At 40.6% G+C, this 22,502-nt stretch overlaps 3 protein-coding genes across 3 annotated transcripts; all 3 read left to right on the top strand.

Annotated features, from left to right (window-relative positions):
* The first annotated feature begins 755 nt into the window (after positions 1-755).
* On the top strand, positions 756-5,144 carry si:cabz01007794.1 (salivary glue protein Sgs-3). The gene is made up of 7 exons (XM_034676786.1): positions 756-897; positions 2,082-2,971; positions 3,085-3,273; positions 3,397-3,492; positions 3,625-3,757; positions 3,894-4,046; positions 4,166-5,144. The coding sequence occupies exons 2-7, from the start codon at positions 2,084-2,086 to the stop codon at positions 4,207-4,209; spliced, it is 1,503 nt and encodes a 500-aa protein (XP_034532677.1). The 5' UTR covers positions 756-897; positions 2,082-2,083; the 3' UTR covers positions 4,210-5,144.
* A 2,766-nt stretch (positions 5,145-7,910) lies between these two features.
* LOC117807779 (fucolectin-like) lies at positions 7,911-10,609 on the top strand. The gene is made up of 4 exons (XM_034677184.1): positions 7,911-7,944; positions 9,928-9,963; positions 10,049-10,337; positions 10,429-10,609. The coding sequence occupies exons 1-4, from the start codon at positions 7,911-7,913 to the stop codon at positions 10,607-10,609; spliced, it is 540 nt and encodes a 179-aa protein (XP_034533075.1).
* A 2,722-nt stretch (positions 10,610-13,331) lies between these two features.
* Positions 13,332-19,730, top strand: LOC117807778 (pentraxin fusion protein-like). The gene is made up of 7 exons (XM_034677183.1): positions 13,332-13,688; positions 15,005-15,150; positions 15,239-15,536; positions 15,716-15,852; positions 16,707-16,974; positions 19,034-19,212; positions 19,296-19,730. Exons 2-7 carry the CDS (start codon positions 15,069-15,071, stop codon positions 19,355-19,357), a joined length of 1,026 nt encoding a protein of 341 aa, XP_034533074.1. The 5' UTR covers positions 13,332-13,688; positions 15,005-15,068; the 3' UTR covers positions 19,358-19,730.
* The last annotated feature ends 2,772 nt before the right edge of the window (positions 19,731-22,502 follow it).

The following is a 22,502-nucleotide window of genomic DNA, read 5'->3' as shown; positions in this document are numbered from 1 at the left end:
CCTCAAGGCCTTTCCCCATTAGATATCCCCAACTACCCCCCAGACCCCCCTACCTGACCCTGTGTGACCTTGGGTTTCTTAAAAGGCGCTATATAAATATCAGTTATTATTATTATTAGATGAAAATGTACTGATAATACAATAACACTGAGTTTTTGGTAAAAACCATCAAAGGTCTGGACCATAAAACAATTCACAAGCTGGACAAAGTTTGTTTAAGTTGCACCCCCCCTCATGAAACGGGTGATACTTCGATGGAACGTGTTGAATATTTCATGACTAGAAGGTACTTGAACTATTCTTGGAAATGGCCTTAAGAGAAGAGTTTAATTTTTAATTAAAGACACATATTACTGCCTAATGTAAAGTGTTTTTCAGACATATACGGTATCTGTGTACATACTTAACATATCTTAAGCTTAGTATAGCGCGTCATTCTTTTTCCTTTAAAGTTTCTTTCCTTGTCATCATCAAGTGAGTCAGGTGAGTTACAGGCATTGTGGGCTTTGCAGGAAAAGAGAGAGTTTGAAACCTAACTTCAGTAGAAACAAAGAGGCTTCAATGTACAGTGACATGGCAAAATTCCCATTACGTTCTCATCACACGCCCTTAAACCCTGATTTTCCACCTGGCCCCTCCCTCTAGAAACATTGCTGATGATGTCAGAGTTTTTTTGGGTTTTTTTTTGCATCTCATATCCTGACTCTACCCTGCCTCTTAGTTTAAATAGTGACACTGAGCAAACAGGTGTCACATCCTCACCTGGAATTCTGTTAGGAGCATCAGCAGTGTCACACCTGATTAGGAACTGAACCGGACCTTCATATCAAGGATCAGCAACGTTGCTTCTTGGCAATTTTCACCCATCACTGGTACTACAGACAAGATCATCTGCAGGTAGGTTCAAAAAGTGTATAAGATATTCATATTTGTTCATATGTTACTTTTGGAGAAGTTTCCAAGTTTCAATAGTAATCTTGTACAGGTTCATTCTTTTGTGAACATTTTGTCTTGAAGGCTAGATTTTGCAATTTTTGCCAATTGTTTCATAACATTTTATAAAAATGTGAAATGACTTTATGATATGTAAATCAATTCTTATATTAAATAGAAACAAGGTTAATAAATAATTTTCAAACAGGAAAAAAATTCAAGACCAAGTTATGCATCTTAGGAACAATGTCATTTTAGATTAATATTTTCACATTCATAATTATAACCAGAAACATTTCAAATTAATATTATGCACAAATTCAACCATTTGTCTTCGAGGAGTGTGTGTTTTGTTAAATTATAGGTATTGATTAACTGTTTCACGACAACAGATGACCTCTCAGTGTGGTACTGTCACCAAAATTTTTATTTAGTTTGTACAAAGTGAAAAATCTTTGAACCACTGATTGTGGTTAAAAAGTAACAATATTTGCAATCTTCAAATTAACTCTTCAATCCCAACCGACAGTCAAAAACCCAGACACCTAAAATAACCTAGAAACAAATACAAGAATGTCAACTGAACCAGCAATTATTTACAATTTTGCTCAATTAAAAATAATGCTTGTTGTGAATTTGCTCTATATTGAATGCTCAATGATGAACTACATGCTGAGGCTCCATATTTCAAAGTTTCCTGATTATGTGAACTATGGCTTGGCTTGGTTTGAAAAATATAGATGACGTTTCACCTTCAAAGTTTATCAAAGGTGTAACACAAAATATGGGTCCTCTTGGTAATGAACAAATTAATGAGAATGAATGAGTATTTTATTTTACTTTCTAGTCTGGTCATAAACATCACCCATCCCTGATGGAGTTATTCAGACACATTAATTGAAAGCCAATTAAAGTATCCCAGGATCTCACCAACCCAGCATCAAACATCGACTGAACATCACCACTAAAAATGTTGATTAACACTATGTTTGCAAAACTTTGTGAACTGAGTTTGGTTGTTGAAATCCATTAGTATTTTGCTAACAATCTTTGATCGTTCCTACCACAGTCTCTCCTAATACAAAAAGTATAAAAACTGATTAGTTTCAAGAATGTATTTTTTAACATATTCCCCCTACCAACCCTAGGTATGGACGCAAAACTTGTCTTCACCGTCCTGTTTGTGGCACTTGTCTCAATATCTACACACACTGATGCTCAAACCACAACGGTCGCACCCACAACGAAAGCAGCAACTACAGTCGCACCCACAACGAAAGCAGCAACTACAGTCGCAACTACAACAAAAGCAGCAACTACGGTCGCACCCACAACAAAAGCAGCAACTACAGTCGCAACTACAACAAAAGCAGCAACTACGGTCGCACCCACAACAAAAGCAACAACTATGGCCGCAGCCACAACGAAAGCAACAACTATGGCCGCAGCCACAACGAAAGCAACAACTATGGCCGCAGCCACAACTAAAGCAACAACTATGGCCGCAGCCACAACTAAAGCAACAACTATGGCCGCAGCCACAACGAAAGCAACAACTATGGCCGCAGCCACAACGAAAGCAACAACTATGGCCGCAGCCACAACGAAAGCAGCAACTACGGCCGCAGCCACAACGAAAGCAGCAACTACGGCCGCAGCCACAACGAAAGCAGCAACTACGGTCCCAGCCACAACGAAAGCAGCAACTACGGTCATGGCCACAACAAAAGCAGCAACTACGGTCATTGCCACAACGAAAGCAGCAACTACGGTCATGGCCACAACAAAAGCAGCAACTACGGTCGCAGCCACAACGAAAGCAGCAACTACGGTCGCAGCCACAACGAAAGCAGCAACTACGGTCGCAGCCACAACGAAAGCAGCAACTACGGTCATTGCCACAACGAAAGCAGCAACTACGGTCGCAGCCACAACGAAAGCAGCAACTACGGTCGCAGCCACAACGAAAGCAGCAACTACGGTCGCAGCCACTACAGCAGCCCCACTTCAGGCCAACACCACAGTGACAACACTTACGGTGAGTGATGAAGTTTAATGGAACTCAGTAGAATCGAGTAAGATGACTTTTATTGATGATGTTGAACCGTATAGAGTGCAAATTCCAAACCTACTTCTCCTTCTCCTTTGCAGACTCCTCTTAGTAGAACAGATTGTGGAACTAACAAGCTCTGTGCAGCCGAGCCTTCTGAGTGCAACCCAGCGACAGGATCTTGTTTCTTTCTGTCTGCCAGGAGGCAGAGTGGTCAAAACTTTGATTTCGAGCTCTCAGGAGATTCAAACGGCTACATCGCTAGCACCGTATCACCTGACTCCACACTGGTAAGTCAGGTTTTGTCACTCACCTACACATGAAAGTACCTTCCAGTCTAACCTACAGCTACAGTTTGTTTAGAGACATCTTTGCAAACACATTGTATTGACAATTTCTGGTTGTGTCTACAGGGAGGGAACGACCAAACCTACGTCTGTGCAAACAACAATGGCGTTGTACAATTCTTTGGTGCCTTCCTCAACAATGGACAGCTGACAAAACAAAACGTCAGTTCTACTTTACTTGGACTGTTTCAAATGAAAATAATGGGCAGAGTCATCTCTCCTGTTTTTTTCTTTTCTTCTTGACTTCTCTTGCAATAATCATTGTTATTAATGGCATCTGTCTTTCTTCTTTAGCTGAACGTAAACAATGTGAAAGGCAGTGTGAATGGAAATAAAATCCAGTGTACCTTTGCTGCCACCCTACCAACCGTAACAACAAGAGCTCCAACTTTCGCACTTGGAATCAGCACTGGAGCTTTTAACAGCAGTAAGCTGAAAAATAAGAATTACAGACATTTAATGTGAACTTTTTGATAGTCAACGAAGTCTACTGTCACAATCGCTATCAAAGAGAGTACAATGTTTATAACATGATAATAAAATTATTTTCCCTGCGCTTTCAGGTACTGGTGCTCTTGGAACCCCAAACACCAGATTAAGCAGCGCTCCTGTTGACCTGGGAAATCCTAACGCCACAGTCACCAACCAGGTTAACACCACCTCCACTCCGGCTACTACTAGCCATGCCATTGTACTCCAGCAGTCATTCGTACAAGGTGAGCATAAGAGATATGGTAATTCCCTTAGTTGACGATGCATCCAGAAAAATCCCAGGAATAAAATTTGGTTGTATGCCTAATCATATTTTCTCCTTTGCCATTCTCGTCCTCTACAGCTCTGCTGATCACTCTGGGAGTGCTCTGTCTGGCCATGCTATGAGGAAACTAAAGACTTCATTAGTCTGGATAAGACCTCCCTATACATATGCATGTGCTACTGCATACACGCAATGAATCCCAGATTTTTTTTTGCATCATGCTTTGTTCTGTGTCAGCTCACTGCAGTTGAAAGAAGAAAAGGTGGCGGGTTGTCACTTTTAATCATCTGACTGCTTACACATCTCTTAAGGGTTCTAACAAACACATTCTAAGACTTTTTGATTTATTGACATGTTTTTTATTTACCATGGAACTCTTACATTTATGCCCCGAGTTATTCTGTGCTATAGTAAATGACTGTCTGTTCCAGACATGAGTTAATCTTTAAATTGCTAAAACCAGTTAAATGCAAAAAAAACCCAACAACAATTAAGACCTACCAATCCATCAAAATTGAACCAAATGAAACAGTGCCTTGTCCTCACCAGGAGATGTCAGCAAATGCAAATGTTAAGTTTGGGGTCTGGTTACCTTCAAGCCCTAAAGTTGGTTACTTTGCTGTGACTTCCGGTGCCATCAAGTCACAAAATTCAACACATGTCTGTCCCAACCTTTTTTTTTCAATGGCTTTGGAACTAATGAAGAAAATGTTGCTATAACTCTTATTAAGTACGCCGTTTGAATATGTAGAAGTACCCTTATGAAGGACCATGATAGATACATGGCAGATATGGGTTTTTGAATTATGTTAATAATATAACATTGGTTGTTTGTATGAGAATGTATGTTGTTGATACCTGGACAATAGTTTTAATGAAGCCTTCATTGGCTGATATTTCATGTGTGCAGATGTTTATGTGTACGTACAAATGCTTTTGAGGTTTCACTTGTTAGGAATGCCTGACATGATACCAAATGTAGATGAAACTTTTGCACGTTGAATTATATTGAAGTTTTTTTTTTTGTATTTTTGAAATAAATATTTAATGCCAACAAGTCTAGATGATATTTTGTGGAATCTGGTCGGTTTTTTTTTTGGCAGAATCTATCTTTATGGTTTCCCTTAACTTTTTCAATTTGAAACTCATGGAGATAGTTTTAAGCAACAGCACAGTTCAGTTAGCCTGGTGTCGCCAGACCCATCAGCCAGCTCATATTCATTTTTGCTCTCAGGTGGGTCTGGAACATAGACTATAAAATATGGATGTAGTATCCTTGACGTCACCCATCTGTTCCTGAGCGCTGCTTTGAAGCCAATCGACGGCGGCAGCCATATTGGAAATGCGGAAATCAACCATGCAGAGTGTGACGTAGAGGGGCGGGGTTTGAGCCTCCTAGCCAACAGCTATGTGTTCCTATCCGGGAGTCAAGTCAGTCATGTCCTTATTTGGGCAAAAACTTGTAACTTTAATATCTTCTGAACCGTCGCGTTAGAAAAAAATTCACCCCCCGCACAGTGTGTGCCGATACAAAGATTAGCTACTGTAGCCAAGCCGTTTTTTGAACCAGGCTGTAAACATGTTTATTAATGCTGTAAAAATCGTCTTTTTTGAATTGGTGTGTATGTGGTTTCTTGTGTTCCTGCAGCCAGCCTCAAGTGGATTCTCCATGAATTGCAGTTTATAACACTTCTGCATGGGCTTCATAGTTTGAGACCGGAGGTTGCCACTTGGTCTGGAACCGCTGTCAACCAAACCAAAACAGTTTCCCACCAATCTCAAATTTAACGGACCAATCATAGCCCTTTACTTAGAAATGGGGTGGGCTCTATTAGATGACGACACAAGAGCATCACTCAAGCCTTTTTGTAAACAACCAAGATGACAACTTCCGCTGCAGGGGGGTCCAATGAGTCAATTTTTGCGGCTGTTCTATACAAACTAAATATATTTTTATTAAAACAAGAACAAACAACTTCACTTACAGCTTTCATTGGTAAAACAAAATGTTTGCTGTACTGCTGACAGGATTTGGTAAAAGTTTGATTTACCTAATAGCTTGTTGGTCGGCTTCCAGAAGCACTTCTGCACACAGCCTTTGCTGAAGCGCCCTGGGAAAATGAAAGGAATGGATATGATCTGACAACGATAACTTTCCTTAACTGAACAGGAAAGTATTAAAACATCAAAGGAAGATACACATGACTGAAATGTGTAACAAAATGTAAAGATTTGTGATTCCACAAAGTTTTTTTTTAATATATAAAATACTTCTATAAATACTTTTAGAATCTAAAATCCTTTGACTTACATACATACAAGGCTGTTGACCAAGTCCAGCCGGACAACCCACATCACTCCGATTCTATCTTCCCTGCATTGGCTTCCAGTTAAATTTAGGATTCATTTTAAAGTTCTCGTTTTTGTGTACAGAGCTCTGCTTGGTCAGGCTCCTGAATACATCGCCGACCTGCTCCACCCCTACCTCACCAGTAGGTCACTCAGGTCTTCTGACCAGGGCTTGCTGGTTGTCCCTCGAGCTCGTCTAAGAACAAAAGGTGACCGTGCTTTTGAAGTAGTGGCACCGACATTGTGGAACGCTCTTCCTGTAAATGTTCGTTCAGCTGTCTCTGTTGTCGCCTTTAAAAAACTTGTGAAGAAACATTTATTTAAACAGGCCTTCGACTCACTGTGTTCAGACTAATGTTTTATTTATGCTATGGTCTGTTTCTTTTAATGTGTTGGATATTGTCCTGTGAAGCACTTTGTGATTTTATTCTGTGAAAGATGCTATACTAAATACAATTTACTTACTTACTTACTTACTTACTTACATAAGATTTCCAAAAGTAGAACATCTGTTGGAGGAGACAGTAAACTAAATCAGTCCCACTACCCACTCTTAAATCAGATGTAGCTAGGGTAACAATCACTTCTTTCATCTTGTTGTATATTAAAAAAAATACAAATTAAGCGTTCATTTGCAAAAACTCAGTTTTTAAAAAGTTAAAAAAATGTTTCAAAAAACATTTTTCTAGCACTCGCTTTAGGTATTCTCAACCAACTGAAGTTGAGTGGCTTTGACTAAATAAATGTGCCATTACAAATTAAAAGTATCTTAATTAAAAAAATCTATATTTAAAATATATGTTAAACCAAAGTGGCCGCCGGAAATGGCATTGTCTCGCTCTTCCTGTCAACATGTATTCATCACTTTTTTTTTCAAACACATACATTTCGTTAAAGTCTAAAAGTCTAGTACAGGTAAGAAGTACATTAAAAATTCTAGAATATATTGCAATAAATTACGATTTTTGCAACGTGTTTATTGCAGCTCTTGTCTTTTTTTTAATTCAATCTTTCAATTCCCATTATAAGACACTGAATAATCAACATCATTATGGTGCGCAAGTAATCTACTATAAGCTACTAGAAATTGTAAAAAAAAAAAATTTTTAAACTTTATTTTTCATGTGTGTTACACCAGTGTGACATAAATTGTAAATTTAAATGTCAAAATAATGTATACGTAAATAAATAATTGTTCCTAAATGCAAATAGTATTTTTTCTCCCTTGTTGGTTAAACAAAAGAGTTGTTTACATCGTCCTTTTCGGTGTTTTGGTCTGCATGCAAACATTTAAGACCCTAAATTTACATGATCTCATGTATCAAGGCAAACTAACCAATACACTATTTAATTGGTAACGCTCAAAGGACAACAACAAAGACAGTCTGTCTGCAAAGTCGCGAGCATGAATCTGTCTTGATTGTCTTTTTTTTTAAAGATCGTTTTAACCCTGACTCTGCTTGATTCCAAAGCGATGAATGGGAGTCAGTACATCTGGATCCTAAGGGGTGAGTCCAGAGTCTTACTACATCCACTATTTATTAGTTTATAATTAATTAAATAGATCGGTTTGTTTCGATTATATTCTTTCATGTTAAGATCCTTTATGTTCAATCCATGAAATTACCAAGGAAATATATGGAACCAAAATCTGATGATGTAAAGCTTCATTGTGTTTTTATTTATTGTTTTTCTGCCAAAGATGAGCAGGAAAATGTACAAACAAGGTGATGATAAACAGCTAGCTCCAATATTTAGGCTTTGAAATTGTGTTTACTGCCATCTTGGAAAGAACTTTAACATCATCACCATCTAATTTTTTTAGTGAATCTGTCTACTACTACAAATACAAGTAAGGGGTGATGCAAAGTGAGCAGGCTGTTCTGCAAAATAGAACCCCCGATTCTACTTGCCATAATGACCAGCTCACTATACATTATCCTGCTTATTACCCCTGCTTATTACCCTGTTATTACATGTGGACACAAAGTGTAAAAATTAATGATTATTTTATTGAATTAAAAACTAATTTATCAAACAGCTGAACACAAAATGCTCCTCAGATTTGACAATAGGTTGCACATTCATTGCAATGGTGTTCTTATCAGCCTATATGTGAAGGTCAAATTAACATTGCACTTAACATTTTACTTCACATTAACATCTGAACCCTAGCCAGCTATGTTGTCATTAATCACATGAAATAACATTTTCCCTGACAGTTAAGTCCAAACATTAATGTTTTTTTCTCTTTGCATTATTATTATTTTTTTTAGGACTTTCAATTTTTATTTTACAAAAACAAAAGTGGTTTTGAGAAAGCAGATGAAACTGTAGCATCTCCTAAAATGTAGAGCTTAGGACACAGTACAAATTGCCTTTTTACAACATTAACAATACTGATTAATCATGGGGCACGACCAAAGTACATGTACCAGGGTTCCTTCACCTACGCCACACTTCCAGCAAGTAGGCGAATCCTTTAAGCCAAGTCCAAAGAGCCTACTTGGGGTGTAGAATTTTAAATTGGATCAGCCTCACCCTCAGATCCCTTGACATTATTCGAAAATGACCGACAATCTTATGCCACTCTTGCTCATCATATGTTACCCCTAAATCTCTTTCCCAGGAAATTTTAAGGGCTGTGACAATGTTAACTCCTCCATAATCCATGAGCATCCTATAATATTTAGCGGCTTCATGACCTTCCCCCAATACCTTTATAATTTTATTTAACTTATCCGCTGACTTTGGAGATTGTATACTTGACCCAAAGAGCTTTTGCAACAAATGTGGTAGTTGGAGATATCTCCAGAATTGCGTTTGGGGTAAATCATATTGTTGTTTTGGATCGTTGAATGATTTAATTGTATCAGCATTATACTTCTGTTTGCATTCTTAACATATGCAGAAAATGTTGTACCAAACGTACCAAATCACAACACAAGTTCAGCGCGCCGCGAGGGTCAAAATAGCCTGACAGTCGGCAGAAATGGGTGAAAGTAAGAAAACAAAACCTCACATGCAATACAAAATTTTCCATCGGCCACTGGCGGGTGTGTGTTTTTGCTTTACATACTTGGCGGGTGTTCATTTTACGCCCTGGCCCTACAACTTAAAATTGAAGCCTCCAGAAAACTGCATTATACAGGTTACATTTTTCCACCTGGCCTGGACTTCATGAAGTAGTTATCTGATAAAGATGTAATTCCCTAGTGATCTAATATCATAATAAAAAAACAGGTTAGAGACACAACTTATTCCTGGTCTGCATTCTTTTGTTTTATATTGTTTTGCCTTTTTTTGTTTGTAACAATTTGGTTACCCGGATTTCAATTCATGTCCGCCTTCATGCTGATGTTTCTGTTAAATCATATATTACATATTCTGTGTATAAAAAAATAACACATAATGATTGCCTGTATCATTTATGACTGAGTGAAAATCAAGCACTTTCATTTAAACTTCTGTGTTGTTGAATCGCTCAACAGGCCTCTCCCTCATGCTGACATGGGGAACACTGGAAGGTAAACTGTTTTTTTCCCTCAATGCCCTTTGTTGTATGTGTGTTTTATATATTTTTTGTCTAATGGATAGTTTTTTGCGAATAAGGTGTTCTTCTGGAAAATGTGGCCCTGGGTCGAAAAGCAGAGCAGTCCTCATCAATCTACACTGGTACTGCTGAAAAGGCGGTTGATGGAAACCGTGACCCGAGATATGAAAATGGATTCTGCGCCCACACTAAAAAAGAGTCAAACCCCTGGTGGAGGGTAGAACTGCAGGATGTGTACAAAGTCACTGCTGTAATGGTAACAAACAGAGATAAAGTCGCAGAGAGGCTCGACAATGCTGAAATCTGGATTGGACTCTCGTTGAAGATCAATGACGCTAAAAATTTCAGGTGCGAAAGCTTGACATAACATGACAAAACCTCCCCCATTGGGACAAGTAAAAAATATTGCTCTCCTCACACTCCCTTTTTTCACTCACAGATGTGGAGTCATCCCTCACATTCCCGAAGGACACACAGTCTACATCTCATGTAGCGGACTGGAGGGACGCTATGTCACTGTGTTACTGCGAGGAGCAGAGAGGACTCTTACTCTCTGTGAAGTCGAAGTGTTCCATTCGGAGGATGGTAAGGTGCCGTGTCCACTGCCGCCATTGTTTTAGCACTAGGAGCAGCCACAACTTCAATGTCAGAGCGCTTCTCACCAGCGTTTACTGCCGCTAGGTTACGAAAGTCCTGCGGCACTTCTGCTTCCCTAAGTCATGACTTCCGCTCTGTTTTAAAATGCTCTGTATGCTTCATACCTGCTTTCATTCAATGGCATTTCAACAAGAAAATGTAAAAACTATCGATAGGAATCGCGTCAGAGCAGCAGCAGCAGCTCTAAACTCTGAAACTGTACCTCGAAAAAAAGAGTGTCATAACTTTTCTCCTCCGCACGGACCTCAGCCATTGTTGTTGACATTCCACTCCTAGCCTTTCAGACCCCTACTTGATTCTGATTGGCCGGGGGTCAGGAGGTGACATTGATGAGCGTAGTGGTGTTCCAAAAGATTAACTTCTTTCAACTGTGAGTGCTGCAACAAAACCAGCAGACACTAGAAATCAGCGCTGGAAATGCTGAATCCAGTGGCGTAGAATTGCGTATGGACCGTGGGAACGTGTCCCTACCAATCTCAAGCGATGGCTGAAATGTCCCCACCAATAATAAGGTTGAAGGGCAAAAAAATGCGCTTCATGCGACACATAAAGGGTTAAATCCTTTTGGCTGGTTTAGCCCCCTAGGCCAGTGCTTCCCAAACTGTGGGGCGGCGCAAAGGTACAACACTTCAGGAGAACAGAGCCACGCTCATCAAACAGAAGCAGAGCTCTGCAGCTTGCACTGCAAGGATTTTCATCTGTAACTACGGCTCTACCTTCTTCAAAGTGTGTTAACACTCGGTTTTCTAAAGTCCAAAACGTGTAGGATTGATGGCTGTAGCTCTGACTTGAGGCAAGATGAAGAAATGTAAATAATATAACACCCGAAGGCCACTGCTAATCGAAGTTAAGCTAATTCAATGATTAACATTTCATTTCCGAAAAATCTTTCACAATAAACGGTCCCCTCATGTTACGTAGTCCAAAAAACTTTACTTTGAAATGGCTATAACAGGAAGCAGCAAGTTGTCAGGTGCAGTGACTTGACACTTTGAATGAAGTACCTGTCAGTGTCTAAATTATAAGAACAGGGGAGGAGGAGAGGAAAGGAAATTCAGATAATACAGATTTAGTAAGATGCTACAAAAAGAGGATTACAAAATAATACTTCTGTGGTCTAAGGCTCAGACATGAGTTGAGTGTTGCATTGCAGACTTGTTTGATGGGGCTCACAGTAAGTTAACATATTCCCGTCCCGACCAATGTAAAAATCAAACCTACGCCCTTGGTTGAATCACATTGGGTTTGAACAGAAAACAGGCGCTGCCAGCGTAAAAACGGCTGCAGTGGACATGGCACCTGATGGAGGTTATTACCCGGCTTTCTTACTGATCTTCCGGTTGTGTAAGATGCTTGATTCTGATTGGTCAAAACCCCTTGACAGCGGTTGTTAACTTTCTCTAAAGAGACAAACTGATCACACGAAATGTCAAATCAATCCGCGGGAAAAAGTCCTGGCACATTTTGCTACTGCTTGTTGACACCACAGACCGTAAGGTCAGGGGAAATTGAAACAATGTGGCTTAAACGTTTCAGTTAGCATGCTAAATCGACAGGCTAGGGACGTTTTCGTATCGGATCCTGTCCAGCAATCCAAGCAACAAGCGGAGCAAACGAGTCAAACTTTAGGTTACTGGTCGGTAAAAAGAAACCTAAACCATGAACGGTTTGATGACAGCAGCAGTGTTAAAAGCTGTGATATTTGCCACCATTTATTTGAATAATCTTTTCATAATTTGTTTTAGCCAAATACTTTGTATCTTAAGTTTGGGTAATTGGCTGGATAATGTATGATTAGCTGGTAGTTATGGGAAATAGAACCCCTTCATGGTTCTATCCCTACTGGATTATATTCCCCGTAACTACCTGCTAACCATACACTATCCCTACATGTCACTCACTGAAGATAAGCCTTGAAGTTCAAGGACTCTTCAAACTGAGGCCCAAAATGTTAAAAACCAATGTGAGTGGGGCAGCTTGGTGCATCATTGTCATGATTAGGGGTGGGAATTGATAAGATTTTATCAATGTCAATGCCATTTTCGATTCCTGAGTATTTTTTTAAGGGGGAAAAAGTAGTTCCACACAGTCTTCTGCACCAAAAGGAACCATTTTACTTTTTCCAAAATTATGTCTGCACAAGACTGAACATGAACATATTCAACTTGAACATATCGAACAATAGGTTGACCTCATTCTCGGCTGCGTGAGTCCGGACTTGGCCCCTGGAGCCTGGGGGAAAAGACTTTGAATTTGGATAAGAAAAACGCTTTTCCCTCCCGGGGTCATCGCGGAGGTATTTTACCCGCTCTCTGTGCCTCATTTTCGGCCTTGTGAGTCCGGACGTGGCCCCTGGAGCCTGAGGGAAAGCGTCCTGACTCCGAACGGGGAGAGGTATGCGGGGGTTTGCCTCCCCGACACAAACATGTTCACATGAACCCTTCTCCACTTTGGCCTGACGTGAACACCAAGCTTCAAGGTCGAGTTGACAAATGCTTCAGCATATTTGAGGTATTTGCACCTAGGAGTTCTGCTTCGCAGAGTGTGTGACATAATGCAATGTACCGCGACGTGCCGCGATGTGACGTGAGGTGAGATGACGTCATTCTGGGAAATTAATTGTTAAGAAGAATCTATAACATTTGAGGTGTACAATTCCAATGGAATTGATCAATTGGAACCGGTTCTAAGTCGGATCCGGTTTTCGATTCCCACCCCTAGTCATGATCAATGTCTGTTTTTGTTTCAAGTAAATCCTTTATCCAATCTGGCACGGAGAGGAAACGCAGTACAGTCCTCAACAGCTAACTCTGCTGCTGCCTCCAAGGCCATTGATGGAAGGCGCAATTCTTTCTTCAGAGATGGGTTCTGTAGCCACACATTGGCAGATTCCAACAGCTGGTGGAGGGTGGACCTGCATAAAACTTATGCAGTCACATCTGTCAGGGTCACCAATAGAGGAGACTGCTGTGCTGAGAGATTGGATGGAGCTCAGATCCGAATTGGGAACTCGCTGGAGAACAATGGAAACAACAACCCCAGGTAATAAGAATGCAGAGGATGAGGCATTCAATGTCGGTTTTATTTAGTAGTGATTGAAATATCAATATACAAGTCTTTAAGTGTGTCCTTACAGAGACTCACTTCCTTTGTGTGCAGCAGAATAATATATCACCAGCCCATTGGTGGGAATATCAACCAGACAGTTAGCTGGACTTATAGAGGAAGCTCTGTAAAAGTACATAAACATTTGTTCAGAAACATGCATTGGCTATAAGAGGACAAGGCTGAACAGGAGAGTTTAAAGGAGCTGACATGCAGAATCTGATAATGAACTTTTTAATCTATTGATGCTTTTAAAGCTGGGGTTGGTAGTCAGATTTAGATACACTTTTTGTTATACTGGTTAAAATGATGTGTTCTTAAAAAAGAGCGAAAAACAGACACAATCTACAGCCGGAGTAAACCTGGGAAAACACCAACCAATCCCTGCCAACAGGAGCCGAATTATGAAACCAATCAAATCCTGTCCTGGCATTCTGCCCGCCTCCTGCGCGTACATTTCATGTTTGTTTGTGTTTTTAACTTTCACTATGATAATGTTTTGGTGTTTTCTTACCGCTGAGTGAGACATGAGTTGACGTAGTGCAAAACACAAACGATGCGCTGAGGACCGGTTTTGAATCGGTCACGATCATATGGTCGCGAATCAGCGGCGCTCGTGCATGTGAGCGGGGGCGCCGTTTTAGAGGAACTCCGAGGGGATGGGACGGACGGAGTCCTGAGGAAATGCTACATTCAAATTCATGCTAGTTTTCCTTGACTACCAACCCTAGCTTTAAATAGGGATGCACAATATCATCAGCATAATATCAGTGTTAGGAGATACTATACTTATATGTACATGCATTTACTATGTGCACACAATGACAGTCTGTGTGCGCCAAGAACAAGCTTCAACATGCCAGCTGTATGGAAGTATTGGATTGGGGATTGGCGGACGGGAAAATATGCATATGAAAAACAGGTGATGGGAAGAGGAGAATAACAGGACTCCATTGATACCTATTTAATTGGGCATCTCAAGAATCATTGAACTGCACCAACAGCAGGTTCTATACTGGCTTGGTATAGCACAAATATTGCAATATTTTTTGCAAATTTTGGAAAGCAATTTGTTAACAATTAGCTTTCTTTTAGCATGAGGATGAAAACCAAATTTACTAGGTTTATAATTTTTATTATCAAAGTCTATAAAGGGGAAATTTTTGGGGACTTTTTTCTGTGTTTGAAGACCATGTTCTGTTTCAACAACAAGAAGTAACCCCGACTATAGTTCAAACTCCCTCCACTGTCAGGTGTGCCACCATCTCCCACATCCGAGCAGGTCAAACCCAAACATTCCACTGTGAGAAAGGCAGCATGGAGGGTCGCTATGTGAACATTGGCCCTGGAAGGCTTGCTCTCAACCTGTGTGAAGTGGAGGTGTACGCCGCCCCAACAGGTACAGCTGTAACTGATAGGCTTCGTTTTTCTGCAACTCAAGAGTTCTGATATTGTCTGATATTGTGTTGTTGTTTTTTCACTTTTAGCGGAACCTCTCGCAAATGTGGCCTTAAATGGAGAAGCACAGCAGTCGTCCATATATGGAAATCTTTCTGCTTCTAAAGCTATAAACGGGATAACAAAAGGAATTGTCATAATCGGATCAGTACATTCAGAATGCTGTTCCATCACTAACAAAACCAGCTCTCCCTGGTGGAAAGTGGACTTGAAAGCTGTGCACAGGATCCGTGCTGTAACTATCTTCAACAGACAAGACTGTTGTCCTGAAAGACTCACTCAGGCACAGATCAAGATTGGGAACACAAACAGCCCCGCTAACCCCATGTATGGTAACATGTTGTTTTTTATCAACAAATTAATCATTCAGCATTAATCCTGATGCAATAGAATTTTACTCCTTTAAATTCATCTAGCGTAATGCTCAGGATAGCGATAATTAAAACTTCAATAACTCTATTTTTCTTATGATAACTGACACATACTTCCATGATGTTCTCCTTTAGATGTGGTACTATCTCAGAGGTGAAAGCATCATACACCTTTCACTGTGGAGACATGGTTGGCCGCTATGTGTTCGTGCACCTTCCAAAAGTTGAGCATTTACAACTGGCTGAAGTGGAGGTGTATGCTTCTTTGGAAGGTAAAGTCCAATTATTATGTCCAGTAATATCATAGAGAAGTAGCCAATTCTGACTCATGTCTGGTTCTTTACTGTTTCAAATTAGTGACAACTTTTTAACTCTGACCATTTATGTTACTTTTTTACTTGTGCTTAAAGCTTCTGTGATGAATTATCTGGTTCTGAAACAGACTAATATTAATACTGATCCAACAAAACCATCAGGAAGTAGAATCTTTACTCAGGGGGTGTGGAATTTCTTTTTTTTTTTGGGGCCTTTTTGCCTTTATTTGATAGGACAGCTGAAGAAAGACAGGAAATGTGGGGAGTAGAGAGCGGGGGCAGACATGCATGAAATGGTCGACCGGCTGGGAATCGAACCGGCGACCCCTGTGACGAGGACTGTAGCCTCTGTACATAGGGCGCTTAGACCACTAGGCCGCAAATTGGCAACTCTTCATTGCTGACATATCTGGAGGCACTCCTAAAGTTGCTTATTGGACTGTAAACAATGTGGTTTACTGAAAAAGAAGTCTTGAATGGAAATCATTTAGCACTAGACGGTGGCCAGAGAGTAGTTAGCTACCTTTCCCAGAGGCTTATGTCGTCATTAGAGAGTGATAGACAATTGCACTTGGGTTATGAGATTGTCCTTGCAGTAAATGGGATGTTAATATAACAGCTTGATAAGATATGGACAGACTCCCGAGACTTTTTTTGGCTTCAGTTCCCTGGCTTTTAATTTTTCACCTTTCATTAAGGAACAAAGAGTCCCATGGCTACTTCCCCTCAAAGACAAGCCTGTTTAAAAATACAATATCAAACATGAATTTTGTAAACTGACCCCAAACAACACTGTTTCTCTGCTGTCCCAGATGTTACCACTCCTCCTCCTCCCACTGTTCCTCCCACTGTTCCTCCCACTGCCCCCCCACCTCCCCCGACTATGAGCACGCTGCTGGACGGCAGGAATGTGACGCTGGTGGGAGAAAGGCTTTGCTGGTCCGACGCTCTCTTCTACTGTAGACATCACCACTTGGACCTGCTGAGCCTTCACAGCCAGGAGGAGCAGAGCCAGGTGGAGGAGCTGCTGAGCCGAAGTCCTTTCCCCACCACAGATTATGTCTGGATGGGATTGCGCAGGTGCTCCAATCTATTGTTACATTTAAGAGATTGAGTCATCTGTATAAATAAGCACTCAAACACAACTCATACGGCCAATCTGGTTTTCATCTTTAAGGTCACATCATTTCATTACATTGCACTGAAAGGCAGAACAAGTGCTCTGGAGCTTTAGAGAGATCATTGTTGTTCTTTTTGTATACTTTCTAAGGAGGGGTGAAGTCCAGCTTCTTTGTTTACTCCAAAAAAGCAGATGTCTGTCCTGGTTCTCCTTCAACTAAGTCCAAAAGCTTAAGGATTTGAATTTCTCAAATGAACTTTGTATATACCCAAAAAGACACAGGTCTTAAAGTCAAATGTTGTGTGTCCTTTTATTTGCCCATTTGCATCGCTGCAATCCCAAGACAGACGTGCTTGAATGCTTTGTAAACAGCTTACCTGTTGAAGCTACACCCGAATAACAATCAGGCTGTAGCTTGGGAGCTGCAACAAACTAAAACTGATTTGGAAATTGACAGAAAAATACAAGCAACAGCTTTAATTAGTAATTTTTCAACATTTATAGAAATACCCTGTTAAGTTTTAGGATTTGCTCAAAACACATAAAAGCATCAGGAGCTGGAGCTTTAGCTACCTGAACTCCAGAACAGCTTTGTTTTTTTTGATGAACAAAAACTCTTCATATCTACAATTTGTCTTTACAGGGCTCACATACAAAAAGCAAAAAAATGTATAAGGTTTTAAAATAATCAGTAAATGACAAAATATTTCTCAACTTGATGGCTGTTACTGTGTTATCAAAGAACAACTGAGATTTGAGCTACAAACATAAATGATGTTAAAAATTGCATGTGCATTTTTTGAAAGATGATAAACAAAAACACCAGCAGCCTGTTGCACCAGCTGTGCGTAAACTCAAACGTAGCCTACTTTGAACGTAATTTCTCATTTAGGATGAAGTTTACACTCTACTAACTTTTTGGGCGTTGCACCAGCTGAGATAGTTACAACGTAAGCCTAACTTACAGTGTCATTTTTACACTTAGAAGGTGTTAAGTCCTCCGTAGAGTATATCGGCTGCCATGTATATCTTGGTACATGCGTGATACATTTGCAGTCTGGATGCTGAGGGGTGAACGCCTCCTGTTCAAAATGCAGCTAGGAGGGACTCACAGCAGCATCCACTGCTCGTTGAGTAGAGTAAGAGCGATACATGCTTTCACGTCAGTCTCAAAAAGTCTCCATTTAACACCAGAAAGAGTCGTTAGATTAGTCACTAGTCGCTTTTTGGAAAAAGATTCGCTAGAGGGGTCTGAAAAGTCGCTAAGTTGGCAACACTGGTTTGAATGGGTACGGCTGACCCAGGGAGACAATTTTATGCCACATGCGTTTTGTTTCCGGTGAAAATCTCTGTAAAATATGAAGGGAGAAACGCATTGGAAATCCATGCAAAAACAAAAAAGCATCAAGCTGTGGTATGAAACAAACAAAAACAGGCAGCCATCGCAACTTTTATGACCAAAAAAGGTTCACCAGAAGAAGACAAGATTGCAGCGGCAGAGCTTACCAGTGTCCTATCTCCGAATTTTTATGTTCATTTGGTCAGTCTGAACTGGTAATAGTGGCCGAGCCCTCCACCCCAAACAATTGGTCGAGTGTCCCTTTTTTCCTCAAATCCAAGGTGGCAACCCACGATGTAAGCGATAATGTTAGCTAGCCCTCAGTTGAATGAGCTGATGATATTTACACTAGATAGATTTTTACCAAACAACACACACGCATACATCTGTAAAAAGAAGAATTATGACCGTGAGGATAGCCGCCCGCCACCAACTGTTTTGAGATAGCTACGGTTCTTAGTTGATGTTAGCAAACAACACCTTCCAAGCTAACATTAGCATCATTGAGGCTTGTGTGGAGCTAAGATTTGGCTTTAATTGTCCTGTGAAAATCCCCGTCAAATAAAACACACATAGTCAGCACACAGGGATGAACGGTACCATATGAATCAATTTACATGTATTAAACAACACAATAATTTCCCTTACACTTTCCCCCTGTTTTATTATATCTTTGGCAGAATGGTAATGGGAGACGAGTGGTTCTGGATGTCTGGAAAGCCAATGCACTTCACCAAATGGAAGAGTAATAACGCCCCTGATTATATCGACAACGCTTGTGGAGCGATGGCCAGAGAAGAGCACTTCCTGTGGGATGACCAGCCTTGTGAGAAGCTCCTCAACTTCCTCTGCCAATCAAGTGAGCGGTAACAGTAACACCTCTATCGCTGCTTGTGTGCCCATTTGTTGAATACCTCCAACCTTTCTTTTTTCCCCCCTCAGGTGACGAGGACGGAGTTCGTAATGTGTACTTCTACAGCAGCCGCAAATACACATTTACTTAATCAGGGTCATGTTTGAACCTATGGAAGAGTATTCAGGCCAGGCGTCAGGAAAATGAGAGGAGGAACTACTTTATTGGGGATTTTGAGAACAAAGTTTGAACAAGGTTAGCTTCCAATTTGATGGGCATGGTATAAGAAATTTCACAAGCAAGGGCGACACCATCAACGAGGTGCAATTTGGTATCGTGATTCTGAATTTGACTCGCTGTTGTTAGTTCGGGGAAGCTTATTTGGGGGTGGGAGAGGAGTGCAGAATGTGAGAACGAAAGGAAAGAACGGCCAAATTCCACCAGATCTGTGTCCAGTTTGCTCCGATCTGTCATGGCCCCGGATCTGCTAAGTTTCTATTCTAGTCAATGCGTTAACTTCCACTGGATCCGCTTTGTTGCGTTCCGGCTGCGTCTCTGATCCGGCAGGTTGGAGTCCTCCGGATCAGATACGCATACGTATTTTTTTCTGATGCTGGAGCACGACACATCCATCTCAAAAGCAGATGGAGCGGGACAGGAAGTCAGGCACCAAAACAAAATTAAAACATCCTGTTAATTTTCAGAATAAAACACTCTGTGTTATCACCAGATCGTATTTCATTTAACTACAACAACAAACCGTCATGATGAGCGGAGCCAGGCCTGGAGTCAACAGGTCAGAGGTTTTCAGAGGACCAGAAAGACAACATGGATGAGGAGAGGAGGAGGAGAATTCTTGATTCAGTGATTACCGTGGGAAAACCTCAGTCACATGACTCCAGCTGTCCGGCGGTCCAGCTCCTGGACAGAAGCGAATCGGAGACAGACTGGACCCCAGATCTGGTGGAAGTCCCATGAAAGAGGGATAGGTTTGAATTTATAAGCGTGCTACAAGAGGTGCGGTTGAGGTGCGGTCCTGCTCCTGAAGCTTTGCTACATGGCTAGGGTTGCAAAGGGGTGGAAAGTTTCCAGTAAATTTACATTGGAAGTTAAGCTGGGGAATTTTGGAAATATTCCAAATTGGAATTTATGGGAATCAACTGGGAATTGAGGGTAATTTAATGGAAAGGTATCATATCCAAGCATAAATTATGTTATAAGTAGACATCCATCTAAAATAATACAATTAAAACAGATTTATTTGAAAGTAGAACTTTATCAAGTGTTAAATGTTTTATTGAACAATTAATTATTTCACTGAAGAACAAAAACATGAATGTCGAGTTAAAAATGACTCATCCCTCAGACCCAGCCCATTCAAAAAATAACAAAAATGCAATCCCAACAAAGTCCCATTCAACATGGAAATAAAAAGTACATGTAGGAGGCGTGGTCTCAATAGCCCTGCAGTAAGCAGTGTGCTATGTGCATGTGATTGAGGAATAGCATAGATATTCAACTGTACTTGCATGAAATCTGGTTGTTTTAGTCTGGATTCTACTAAAATTTATTTTCCCCAACTATATTTAAGTTCTCTATTAAGAGCCAACCTTCAATTTAGTAAATCCTGTTAATTCCCATGAAAAGTTTCCAACTTTGAAAATTCCTGGAATTTAACAACTCTGCACATGGCATCACATCAAACCTCAGGAGATTTTTTTCTTTCAGTAAAGACCATATGTTGAAAAATAAGAAGATATTTTCCTGTAATGTAAAAGAAAACCATCCCTCCCCTCATGTTTTTACCTTATACATATATAACAATACTTCAGATTTAACTTCATAACAGCTTTATTTTGTAAAATCCATAAAAACAGAATCCACCCTCTCCCTTTTTCCTTACGCCTGACCCTTATTCTCTTCTGTAGCAACCTCTCTTTATAAGTAAGAGAGATCTTTCTTCACTCTCTCCATGTCTTGTATCATATCATCACTGGGTGTTTTTCTGGCTTGTCAAGTTGTTGTGTTTGCCTCCGATTCAGCCTCAACCCTCTTGGTTTGACAAAGGCGTAGGATGTACTCTTCACAAGCGGGTGTGGGTTACCCTGATCTCATAAGGTCATCTGTTCTTCTTCACTAATGAACTAAATGCCTTTTCTGTTATAGATAACTCCATATTAAATCAGTTAAACCACTGACTTACACTTAAAGACATTACTGAGACATTATTTATACTTACTAGCCTCTAGACGCCAGCAGTAGACTTAACAAGGGTGTGAATTGCAAACCTACAAAGCATTACTTTTAATAGGTTGAATGTTTGTTTTATTGCTTTGCTAGCTAAACAACACACCTAGCTGTAAAAACACTTAATAAGCTACTGAATTATTATATAACTTACGCTGTTTGAGAAGGTGTGATAGGCTAGAAGAGGGTGTCTGAACCTTTTTTAAAGAGGGCCACGTATGATGTTGTCAGAATACATCAGAGCCAGTGGCTCCTTCTGAGACTTAGGAATCATAAAAGTTATAATATGAAATGTCGATTTAAAGCTAGGGTTGGTAGTCACGGAAAACTAGCATGAATTTGAATGTAGCATTTCCTCAGGACTCCGTCTAACCCCTCCCCTCCTCCCCCCGGAACTCCTCCAAAACGACGCCCTTGCGACCGTATGATCATGACTGATTCAAATCCGGTCCTCACCAAAACATTATCATAGTGAAAGTTAAAAACACAAACAAACATGGCTGCTGTTAGTACTCACAGCTGTCATGCTAGCATTATCCAGTTGTACTGGTGACACGATATCAGGAGAAAAGTTATAACACATATATAATACTGTAACAGCTCTACTGTTTGTTAAACGTGTTCAGAGTAGATGTTCTTAATTCCTACAGTGTTGACAGTCAGTGAAGGCATCAGGAGAGGTGTAGAGTGTGCGAGCAGGAGAGAGGAGAGACATGAGGAGAAGTTTTTCATTCATTCAAACATTGGTTGTTGTTTTGTTGGTTGGCGTGATCACAGCCGACAGTGACCGGTTATTACAGATCAACGTGTTCACGAATCGGCTCGTCATTCCTACAGCGTCACAATATAAATTTCTGTAGGACTTAGTAAATGTCATTAATTCTTCTGCTTGTCAGAGCCCCCGTGGTGAGAGCTTTTTAGACTCTGATCCGGACTACAGTCCTGAGCAAAGCACCTCATCAGGTCAGAGGGGACAGGCCCGAGGTCGAGCGAGAGGGGCAGTCAATAGAGTCAGGGGAAGCAGAGGCAGGAGACGGAGTGCACGCCGG

The sequence above is a fragment of the Notolabrus celidotus genome, chromosome 23, assembly GCF_009762535.1.
Source record: "Notolabrus celidotus isolate fNotCel1 chromosome 23, fNotCel1.pri, whole genome shotgun sequence".
In the NCBI taxonomy this organism is placed as follows: Eukaryota; Metazoa; Chordata; class Actinopteri; order Labriformes; family Labridae; genus Notolabrus; species Notolabrus celidotus.
The sequence above is the reverse complement of the archived record's forward strand: the minus strand, read 5'-3'. Positions and strand labels throughout refer to the sequence as shown.